The 12500-nt window shown below is 38.8% G+C and overlaps 1 protein-coding gene across 3 annotated transcripts in view; it reads right to left on the bottom strand.

Moving 5' to 3' along the window:
* LOC137652353 (toll-like receptor 2) overlaps positions 1-12500 on the bottom strand; it is a 74564-nt gene that overhangs the window by 27732 nt on the left and 34332 nt on the right. For 2 of the 3 annotated variants that reach the window (XM_068385731.1, XM_068385713.1), the window contains exons 10-14: positions 7317-7553; positions 6460-6609; positions 4775-4962; positions 4060-4250; positions 3542-3857 (exon numbers count right to left, since the gene is read on the bottom strand). In XM_068385731.1, coding sequence (XP_068241832.1) covers positions 3542-3857; positions 4060-4250; positions 4775-4962; positions 6460-6609; positions 7317-7553 — 1082 coding nt within the window. The remainder of the gene's footprint in view (positions 1-3541; positions 3858-4059; positions 4251-4774; positions 4963-6459; positions 6610-7316; positions 7554-12500) is intronic. The other variant, XM_068385723.1, reaches the window with a different exon arrangement.

Below are 12500 nucleotides of genomic sequence, written 5' to 3'. Positions count from 1 at the left end.
CAGCCATTCAGGACTTCCCCGCGCCCTCGACCGTCAAAGCTCTGCAGGAATTCTTGGGCATGATCAACTATTACCACCGTTTTCTGCCAGCCATTGCCGCCACTCTTGCTCCCCTCTACGCCTCCCTCAAGGGCAAGCCAAAGGACCTGAAGTGGGGTCCCCTTCAAGAAGCAGCCTTCTGCAATGCAAAGAAGGCCCTATCAACTGCTGCGGCTCTCTCTTTTCCTATCTCACACGCCCCTCTCCTTCTCTCCACCGATGCCAGCGACGTCGCTATTAGTGCAGTACTCGAGCAGGTGGTCAAAGGCTCGCCCCGCCCATTGGCGTTCTTCAGCAGAAAACTGTCCAAGGCAGAATCGGGTTATTCTACCTTCGATCGAGAATTGCTGGCGGTGCACTTGGCTGTCCGTCACATTCGCCATTTCTTAGAAGGTACACCCTTTGTCATTCGCACAGACCACATGCCTCTGGTGCATGCCCTCCCTCGACAGTCTGACGCCTGTTCCGCTCGTCAACGCCGACATCTCTCCGCCGTGGCTGAATACAATTGCACCCTCCAATACGTCCCTGGGAAAATGAATCCCGTTGCCGATGCCCTGTCAAGAAACACGTTGGCTGCCGTTCAACTGGGATTGGATTACAATGCCCTGGCTGAAGCCCAACGACAGGATCCCGAGTATCCAGCTTGTAGGACATCCTGCACGTCCCTCCGTTGGGCAGACTTTCCCCTCGAAGACTCCAACACCACCCTCCTCTGTGATGTCAGTACTGGTAGACCGCGACCTTGGATTCCTGCTCCCATGCGCCGACAGGTGTTTCATTTCATTCACGGCCTTTCACATCCCTCGTGCCGTTCTACTGCACAGCTGCTGAAGGCAAAGTTCATTTTGCACGGCATTTCTAAGGATGCTAAGGATTGGGACCGCGCCTGTACTTCTTGCCAAACTTCCAAAGTACATCGACACACGGATTCAGGAGTGGGCACCTTTCCTCAACCTCAGCGTCGTTTCGCACGCATTCACGTCGACGTTGTAGGCCCCCTACCCACATCACAAGGACATCGTTACCAGTTTACCGTCATCGACCGCTCCACTCGTTGGCCTGAACCCATTCCCATGGAAACTGCAACGTCTGCCTCATGTACATCTGCCTTACTCTCTGGATGGATTTCAAGATTCGGTATCCCTGAGCATATTACTTCTGACAGGGGAACAACTTTCACCTCTCAATTGTGGACGTCATTAGCGAATCTCCTGGGCATCACCCTACATCAGACAACGGCCTACAACCCCGCTGCCAATGGAATGGTTGAACATTTTCATCGCACCCTCAAAGCAGCTTTGATGTCCCGCTGCAAGGATTGCAACTGGTTTACTCAGCTTCCCTGGGTCCTCCTGGGACTAAGGATCACTCCTAAAGACGCCCTCGACGTCTCGGCAGCTGAAATGGTGTATGGCGACCCGTTGGTCGTCCCTGCCGAATTTTTTCCTTCTACAACCTCCTCCGACGATCTCCAGCGCATACGTCACGTCGTGGGAAAATTTACTCCGTGCCGCCAGACTTACAAGCCCCCAGCGAAGCATCACATACCAACGGACTTGCACTCTGCAACGCAACGACACTAGCAAGCCACCACTAACGCCCCCTTACACGGGCCCTTTCCTTGTGATCCGACGCAGTCCGAAAGCATTCCTACTAAACATTCAGGGCAAAGAAGACTGGGTCTCCATTGATCGTCTAAAACCTGCTTATCTTCTGCCAGATGACCTGCCTACAGTTCGCCTCTCTAGATCAGGGCGCCCTATTTAACATGTACAGTATGTCATTTTTAGGGGGGGAGCCATGTACCAACCGTGTGTCACACAATTGTACATAATTATTTTGTATATATTATGCTTGTATCTGCGCTCTTCCCTCGCACTAAAAAGAAACTGAATGATCATGTCTCCGGCTTTGCTCTGTAATATTGTCTGTCTCTCGAACATGTTATGTCCTGTTGCCTTGAGGTTTTGTATATAAAGGAGTGTGTTCCTTAATAAACAACTCAGTTGATTGCATCCTGCCTTTGAGTTCACAACCCTCTCTCGGTCGTCACAGTCCATTGAACGTCCTGCGTGTCATAGAAAGCAAGTAAATGGATAGTTTTTGCCTTGTAGTCTTCCTCTATAGCAAAAGGCTAGGCACACTACCACTAACTGTGGAAACTGCTGCCTTGCTCTTGGACCATATAGTCAAAAGGTTAGATTCGCTGCCAATAACTATGGTTGGTGACTGCAATGGTATTTGATCGTAAAATCTTCGGCCACTAACTATTGTTGATAACTGCAAAGGCCTGTGGTTGATGACTGTAGGGACATGTGATCATAAAACTCACTGCCAAATTATAAATCATGCCTGATACTATTACAGAACACATCAGGCAACCGAGCCCTTAATTTAGGGATAACAGTGGGAGAAAAGAGGAAGAATTTCGCTGTTGTAAAAGATAATTAGGGTAATGTAACTGCTAAGTAACTAGAAGTTTCAAGCGTCCTTACTAGAACCTATCAACTTCGAAATATTTTTTATTTAAACAATGATTACAATATCTTCAGGTACTTTTTCTAATCACTATTATATTATGTTAGGAGATTATATCATTTCAATTCAGTATACCTTAATAACTATGAAGGTTTCTTCTATTACTGTAGTCTTTTCCAGCTTATCAAATCATCTTTCAATATTGTCAGAATACTGTATATTGTTAGAATCTCTCTCCTATATAATAAAGAGCAAGTATCTGGTTATATATATATATATATATATATATATATATATATATATATATATATATATATATATATATATATACTGTATATATACATATATATATATACATACAATGATATATATATATATATATATATATATATATGTATATATATAAATATATATATATAAATATATATATATATATATATATATATATATATACTGTATATATATATATATATATATATATATATATATATATATAGGTATATATATATATATATATATATATATATAGGTATATATATATATATATATATATATATATATATATATACTGTATATATATATATATATATATATATATATATATATGTGTGTATGTATGTATTATGTATGTGTATGTGTATGTATATATGTATAGTATGTATGCATATGTATATATATATATATATATATATATATATATATATATATATATATATATATATATATACATTTCTCTCCTGTCAAACTCAGGGGGTTGAGGGAATAATCATACCCTGGTAAGGGGGTATCCCACAGGTACACTTGGAAACCAAACTCTTCCACAAATTGTCGAACTAGCAGGTTGTAGTTAAGAAAGGGGTAGGGTTTGGGAAGGGTTGAATTTGTGTGTGCCTGTGTGAGCATATTCATCCAAATATTTAAGACCTCATTTTTGACGGGGTGCATACCCTAGTATATAAGAATGTTGAAGTGAAGTGAAATATCACTGAATATAGTTAGCAAACTTGTCAAAATATCTTACTTGCGGGTTCTGTGTCCCCTTTACTGGGGGAGAAGCCTCAGATGAAGTAGTGCCAGAAGGCTCTGCTGGAGTAGTGGGAGATGAATCCAATGGTATAGCTGAATATGTGGTCAATGTAGTGCCAGAAGGCTCTGCTGGAGTAGTGGGAGATGGCTCCAATGGTATAGCTGAATATGTGGTCAATATAGTACCAGAAGGCTCTGCTGGAGTAGTGGGAGATGACTCCAATGGTATAGCTGAATATGTGGTCAATGGCGTAGATGGAGACGTACCTACAATATCCAAGCTTATTTCGTTTCGATCGCCTACAATGATGCTAAAATGAAATAAAATAGATATTAGAATGGCTCTTTATCTAAATCATGCAAAACATTGATGTACAAACATGTGCCAACAGCTGATAAGAATTTGTAAACATTGTAAAGGTTCTAACTAGTTTTAAAATGAGAGTAAAAACTAGAAGGAATAATTAAACCTCTCCCTTAAAATATCTAAACGAAAATAAATTTTCCACTTACTTGAGGTTTTCTCCATATAGATGTAGATTTTTACCTAAAACTAGTGTAGTGCCTTCCGAAATGTGTAATGTCTTTAGGCTCGGATATTGAGAAATATCGTGTATACTTATGTTTCCTATAGTATTCCCTGTCACGTTCAGAGTTTCAAGATAGACTAGGGGGCCATGACAAACTGGTGCCAAGGTTTTCATCTGTAACGGGAATAGATTAAAATTTAATAAAATAAGAATCAATATTGAAGTCTAAACACGTTCAGAGTTTCAAGATAAACTAAGGGGCCATGATAAACTGGTGTCAATGTGCTCATTGCAACGGGAATAGATTAGTAAAATTTGATAAAATAAGAATCCATATTAAAAACCTAAACATATTGGCAGATTAAATTTTCCATTTTTCAATTGATTACAATGAAATGTGTTATACAGAATGTCTATATCTTGAAGAATACAGGGGACATAAAAATAATAAAATCAATATTGAAAATCTAAATGCATTGGCATATTATATTTTATACGTTTCAATTGATTAAAATGAAATGTTATAAATATGTCTTATAACTTGAAGAATGAAGATGACATATTTATATTAGGAATCAATATTGAAAATCTAAACATATTGGCCAATTTCCTTTTCTATTTATAAGGATTATATTGAAATGTGTCAGAAATATGTTTATAATTTGAACAATGGATATAGAAATAATGAATAAATTTACCTTATTTCCAGAAAGATCGAGTTCATGTAAAGGTGGCAAGAGCAAGCAATCATTTTTAGTGAAGTTTTGGAGGGTATTGTTGTTCAGATGAATTTTTTCCAAATTTTGAGGAAGACAATGTGCCTGCTCAATACTGTAGGCTTCTTTTGTCTCGCACTTACAGTTTCCTTGAATTTTGCGGTCGTCAACTGTTTGGATTTAAAAGATATAGAAATATCATGTTATAAAGAATAGACCATTTTTCTAAAGTAGAAATAAATATTTGAAATGGGATATATTGTTCGTCCTCAACTACAAAACTAAGTCGAGTCTTACAGCTACAGACCCCTACTGTAGTATAAAAATACTACCTAGGAGGATCCATGTACTTTCCCCCAAATTTCCTATTTTTGGCATTGTAGTATAGCAGAAATATAATCAAGTGATAGAAATGCTGTAGAGAAAAAAAAAAGACGGAGATTGAGGGGCCACATGTTGAGATATAACCGTTTGAGAGTTATTGGATCCTTTGACTGGCCAACTTGATGTACACTGGATCCCTCTCTTGTTAAGGTTCATTTTTCCTTTGTATCCAAATATACTGAATAGTCTGGCCTATTCTTTACACATACTGCTCTTTTCTTATAAACCTGAAAGCGGTGAGATAACCGAAAAAATTCCTTTTCATTCAAGGGGTCAACTGTTGCGATGTAATCATTCAATGGCTATTTTCTACTTGGTAAGAGTACAAGAGACTCTTTTGCTATGGTAAGCAGCTCCCCTAGGGGGACACTACAAACCCAAACCATTGCTCTCTATACTTGGGTAATACCATAGCCTCAATACCATGGTTTTCTACTGTCTTTGGTTAGAGGTCTCTATTCCATTTGCTTCCTTATTTTCTTTCCTCACTGGTCTATTTCCCTGTTACAGCATTTTGCTTTTCCAACTAGGGTTGCGTTTTATATAATAATAATAATAATAATAATAATAATAATAATAATAATAATAATAATAATAATAATAATAATAATAATAATAATAATAATAATAACAGGAGCAATCAGAGATTTCAGACCTCTGCCAAAGGCTGACGTTGGCACAAATAGCGAAAAACTCAAAACCGGATCTAGAATCCGGATCCTGCTCCGGATCATCTCCAAACTTTAAAGGAGTCGTCCATGACCTAAGGTCTATCTGTGGTGAAAACTTAGTCAAAATCCATCGAGTAGTTGGAGTAATCTTGTCCACAGACACACAGACAAATAAATAAATAAATAAATAAATAAATAAATAAATAAATAAAATGCAAGTCCGGGTCTAGAATCTGGTTCAGGAACCGGATCATCTCCAAAAGTTAATGGAGTCGCCCACGCCCTCAGATTTATATTTGGTGGAAATTTCTTCAAGATCCATCAATTTCTTTTGACTTAATCTTTAACATTATGAAAAAATGTAAATATGGATCTAGAATGCGGATCATCTCCAAAACTTATGAAGTTATCCATGACCTAAAATGTGTGTTGAAAATTTCGACAAAATCCGTTGTGCAGTTTTGCTGAAATTCAGTCTACAGACACAGCCAAAATAATAAATAAATGAATAAATAAATCGACTCGATTTTATAACCTCCTTGGAGGAAGTAATAAATACTTTATAAGCTGAATATATAGAATCTCATGGCAATAAACATGATTGCAACTTACATATTTGAGAGACATTATTGTAACCCACGTCAAGAATTTTAAGGTTGCACCAAGCGGCAGATTGGATGCCCTCGAGCGTTGTCAAATTGTTGTTTTGCAAAAGAAGAATCTCAGCCGAAGAGGGGGCCACCTGAGGCATAGTTTTGAGACCTAAATAAAGGGAGAGTTTCAAATTAACATAAAGGACACCGTTATTCGGGGGTTAGGATTTAAGGGACCGGAATAACAAGTCTTAGCAAACTAATAGTAGAATTGAATGTCATTTTGCTAGAATGTTAACTATGTTATTTACTGATTTCATTAAATCTCTGAATATTTCCCTTTTAGAGGTAATTAGAATTAAGTCGTTACTTATCAAAACTTATCCTTATTTGACTAAAAAATCGTTATGTAGAGAAAATTATTTATATAAACTATTTAATAGGTATTATCTTTACAGTTTCACGATTTTTATTTCATTTAGGGACGTGTAAACCTTTCCCTTTCTCACTTTTAATCGCATAGAAAGGCAATAAATATATAATTTGATATCGAGGAAACACATTAATATTGTCATTTAACCAAGAGTTATACATTTGTAAAACATTGAAATCAATTTCAATATCAAAGACAGACAATAAATATATAATTTTATATCAAGGAATCACATTGTTGTTAGCATTTTACCAAAAGTTATACATTTGTAAAGTATTGAAACCAATTTCAGTATCAAAGAAAGACAATAAATATATAATTTGATATCAAGGAAACACATTGTTGTTAGTATTTTACCAAAAGTTATACATTTGTAAAACACCAAAAATAAAAAATAAATAATAGAAATCAAGTGCTCTTCCCATCTGAAAATCCGTCCTCACCAATATTGCTGCAATCGACAATCTTCTCCTTGCTATTGCACTGGCATCCCGGAGGACACGAATTCCACTGGCATTTGGACAAGGCAATCTTCTCCCTGAAACGAAGCTCTTCCTCCCCAACCACTAAACCCCGGCCGCTTTCCTTCCCAGGCACATGAACCTCGGTAGGCAGCAATTGGAGAAAATGCCAAAGGTGAAACGTTTGACAGTTTTCGCTGGCTTCTCCAAAAGCATTCCCTGCGAGGAAAGATGACATGCTTCATAATACTTAATTTTTCATCCTTATTTGAAGAATAAAAGTTTCACACTAAAGAGGAGCAACTTGGGTATAAAGTTAATTCTAATTCCAACATTCATGCCTTCTCCTTCATATGGATCAATACTATTCAGTATTCTAGAAGTTTTATTCCAACTAAGACCCAATTATCCTCCTGATAAAACAGTTCCTCAGAAGTTGAGACTTGATGCGACTGTCTTTATGTTAAACAAGCCAACATGAGTCTTTCTTCATAGTTTATATATGCATATGTATTCTAACATTGTTACTAATCTTAAGATATTTTACATTAATTATTCATTATTTCTCTTGTAGTTCATTTATTCCCTTATTTCCTTTACTCAATGGGCTATTTTCCCTGTTGGAGTCCTTTGGTTTATAACATCCTGCATTTCAACTAGTGCTATAGCTTGGCTAATAATAATAATAATAATAATAATAATAATAATAATAATAATAATAATATTGCAAAATGGAATTTCACCTATATTGACATGCTTCTCTCATAACAATGTATATCCAACAAATAATATGAACTTCACTTGTGCAACTCCTAAGCATTTTTAAGTCTGAATATCAACAAATTCTTTCGAGAAATTAAATGTTTTAACCCCACGTGATGACTATCATATTCCGATTCATAACCTATAATCAAATGATAATTACAATCCCTTTATTGAGACTAAGATTTAGGCTTTCAAGGGTTAAACTTTTCGTATCTTATTATGAGGTACTTAGTATTTGAAGTTAGCAATGTGACGGGCCAAGAGTAGATTGTGACTCAAAAGGCGAGATGAAAGCAACTGAGTAACTTTATTACAGAAAATTGAGTTTATATATACACACCAAGTCCCGGCAAGGTGGTCACAAAATACAACAGGCTATTTCTTCTCCAACCGGCAACCGGTTCTGTTAACAGTTAACAATAAAAAACAGACAGGTCTATGCATGTTGCTGTCAATGCGAGGGGAGAGCGAATATACAAAAAAGAGAAATGTGGTTTCTATGTATGATCGTGTGACACACGGGTGGTACAATAACGCAGATAAGATCTCAAGAATATTAAACTGGATTTGAAGGATTTAAACTGCCAAATTCTTGTGATCTTAACCATTTAACTTGAAAGCCGAACATAATAGACATATTTTTTCTAAAAATACCAAAATTTATATATAATCATCAAAAAAACTATTCAGAGAAATAACATCAATCTTGGTTTACTTATTTTTTACACACACACACCCATATATAGATCTATAAGTTCCCCCAAACCCTCCATCTTTAACTCAGAAGGATGGTGAGGTTACAGACACTACAAAAGACAATGGAGAATGAGCAGGTATGGAACCCCAGGCCAGCAGAACACAAGGCAGACGCTGCCAATAAGCGACCACAACTCTATTCTCAAATTACGTCGATGGTAGTGAACCTCTGATCCAATGTACCTTCATTTTTTCCCATTCTACAAATTCATCTCATGAAAGGAACAATTTGAAATCCGACCAGATTTTTCAAAATATGGTGGGGTTAGGAAATTTTCGGTAGGAATTACACTAGACTTATTTCTAATGACAAATGAGCTTATCTAATTATAATCAACTGATTTTAAAGAATTCAGTGCACCCAATTTAACTATTAAATTAAATGTTATGATTTGCAATTTTGTTTTATCTGTAGTTCAAAAATCTCTCTTTAGGTATGATGCTTACAGAGAATTTTTCCCCCACATTCTAAGCTGTTGTGTAAAATTTATATCAAACTAAGTAAATTTTTTCGTTAGGCTTCTAATTTCTACACAGCAAAGTGGCCGGCAAATGTTGGGATGACATTAAAAATATGTATGAGACTCATAATATGCGGATCAGGAATTGGAGCCATGATCAGGGCTTGATATACCTCATTAAAGAACCCAAGTATAAGGTTTAAAGGGGTTTAAAGGTTTTAAAGGTCACTCATGAATGGTAGAAGTAAGGGACAGGGATATTGCCCTAGCAAAGCAGGACAATACGCTAGAAACTGACCATATATAGATATGATCAGCACCCAAGACCCCTCTCCATCCAAGCTATGACCAGGGAGGGCCAGACAATGGTTGATGATGACTTAACTAGGTACACCTATGGGCTCCCCCAAACACCCCATCCTTAGATAACAAGGATGGTAAGGTAGCAGCGACCAAATGAACTAACGAGTTTGAGCGGGACTCGAACCCCAGTCTTTGAAGTTACTACATAGGCCACCACAGTTGATTTACGGAATCAAGGCCAACACGGGTGCAAAAGGTGATCCAGAATCAAAGTGCAAGCGAGCGTAAAAGTTAAAAGAAGTTGATGCAAAGCAGATGGCTAAAGAGCAAGTGTAACTAAGGGCCAAAGGAACATTGCAAAGACCCCTTAGTAATGTCCATATAGCAATCCCCATTTATGGAGAAAGTCATGAGATAAGGCTACCAGTGGATGTGTACATTTACAATTGGACGCAGATGGCAGCAATGATTTCTGGGACTAAACAGGAACTCATTGCACAGTAAGGGTGTGGTTGGGTACTCTTCCTCAGAGTGAGGTGTGGCTGGGTGCACTTCCTCAAAGTGAGGTGTAGCTGGGTGCTCTTTTTCAGAGTGAGGTGTGGCTCGCTGCACTTCCTCAGAGTGAGGTGTGGCTGGGTGCACTTCCTCAGAGTGAAGTGTGGCTGGGTGCAATTCCTCAGAGTGAGGTGTGGCTGGGTGCTCTTCCTCAGAGTTGGGTGTGGCTGGGTGCACTTCCTCAGAGTGATGTGTGGCTGGGTGCACTTCCTCAGAGTGATGTGTGGCTGGGTGCACTTCCTCAGAGTGAGGTGTGGCTGGGTGCACTTCCTCAGAGTGAGGTGTGGCTGGGTGCACTTCCTCAGAGTGATGTGTGTCTGGGTGCACTTCCTTAGAGTGATGTGTGGCTGGGTGCTCTTCCTCATAGTGAGGTGTGGCTGGGTGCTCTTCCTCATAGTGAGGTGTGGCTGGGTGAACTTCCTCAGAGTGATGTGTGGCTGGGTGCACTTCCTCACAGTGAGATGTGGCCGGGTGGTCTTCCTCAGAGTGAGGTGTAGCTGGGTGCACTTCCTCAGAGTGAGGTGTGGCTGGATGCACTTCCTCAGAGTGAAGTGTACCTGGATGCACTTCCTCAGAGTGAGGTGTACCTGGATGCATTTCCTCAGAGTGAGGTGTGGCTGGGTGCACTTCCTCGTAGTGAGGTGTGGCTGGGTGAAACTTCCTCATAGTGAGGTGTGGCTGGGTGAAACTTCCTCAGAGTGAGGTGTGGCTGGGTGCACTTCCTCAGAGTGAGGTGTTGCCGGGTGGTCTTCCTCAGAGTGAGGTGTGGGTGGGTGCACTTCCCCAGAGTGATGTGTGGCTGGGTGCACTTCCTCAGAGTGATGTGTGGCTGGGTGCACTTCCTCAGAGTGAGGTGTCACTGGATGCACTTCCTCAGAGTGAGTGTAGGTGGGTGCTCTTCCTCCGAGTGATGTGTGGCTAGGTGCACTTCATCAAGAGTGATGTGTGGCTGGGTGCACTTCCTCAGAGAGAGGTGTGGCCGGGTGGTCTTTCTCAGAGTGAAGTGTGGCCGGGTGGTCTTTCTCAGAGTGAAGTGTGACTGGGTGCACTTCCTCAGAGCGATGTGTGGCTGGGTGCACTTCATCAGAGTGAAGTGTAGCTGGGTGCTCTTTCTCAGAGTGAGGTGTAGCTGGGTGTACTTCCTCAGAGTGAGGTGTAGCTGGGTACACTTCTGAAGAGTGAGGTGTACCAGGAATTCCAGTGTCGAACTACACATATGACTGTGCCTGAAAAAAAGTATAAACTAGATACTTTACTTTATGACAAAGAACTATGAATATTTAGGGTTGAAAACAGTAGAGGTGTAATGACAGACCTGAATATCTCTACTTATTTAAATTGTTTTTTATTTTTAATTGGGATCTTGGTGCTATCCGGTTCCCTTTTCTAAAATTTCATTAATTGGTCTGTACTCTCACCTAGTATTTATACTATATATTTAAAGTTTTATTTCCCTATTTCCTTTCCTCATTGAGCTATTTTTCCTGTTGGAGCCCTTGGACTTATAGTATCCTGCTTTTCCAACTAGGGATGTAGCTTAGGTAGTAGTAGTAGTAGTAGTAGTAGTAGTAGTAGTAGTAGTAGTAGTAGTAATGATAATGATAATATAAATATATATATATATATATATATATATATATATATATATATATATCAAGCCTATATAAGAACAAAAAACAACAACAAATGCAGCCGTTCTAGTACACTGCAGGAAAAAGGCCCCATATATGTCCTACAGCATGTTGGGGGTTTGGCCATTTTCATCACCACACTGGCCAATGCAGATTGCTGATGATGGGAGATTTTAGTCTTATTGCTCACAGCAAACCAACCAATTATGGGTGGCCATTACTAGTACACCTTTGCTGATGATGGCGACACGCAAACTCTTTCACCAGGTTAAGGTATCATTACTCAGATATGCAAGGTTAATTTTCTCGAAATTGGATCTGGATTTTAAAGAATCTAAAAGATCAGAATTGTGAATCGTTGGAAATCCTTCTCTTAAAGATCTAACAGTCAATACCTTGTTCTAACCAGGTTTCACCACTATACCATAGAAATGATTTACATAATCGCTATGTATATATTAATTTCAACTTGGGGAAGACAAGCTACTTAATAAAGAATTTCTGGGTCGACCTGTGACGCCCGGTGAAAAGAGTCCTTCCTTACACTTTTCTGATATAAATACTTCCAAATATATCAGAGAAAGTTAAAAGTATGGAATGCAGAGGTTGGTGTCGTGTATAAAGCAGGGGCGTGTGAAAACCCCTATTCACAGGTTGTCTTCCATTTAGATAATTCCTTCATCAAAGGGAAGGGC

The sequence above is a fragment of the Palaemon carinicauda genome, chromosome 1 (assembly GCF_036898095.1).
Source record: "Palaemon carinicauda isolate YSFRI2023 chromosome 1, ASM3689809v2, whole genome shotgun sequence".
Classification (NCBI taxonomy): domain Eukaryota; kingdom Metazoa; phylum Arthropoda; class Malacostraca; order Decapoda; family Palaemonidae; genus Palaemon; species Palaemon carinicauda.
Note: the sequence above shows the minus strand (reverse complement) of the source record. Positions and strands in the feature narration are given on the sequence as shown.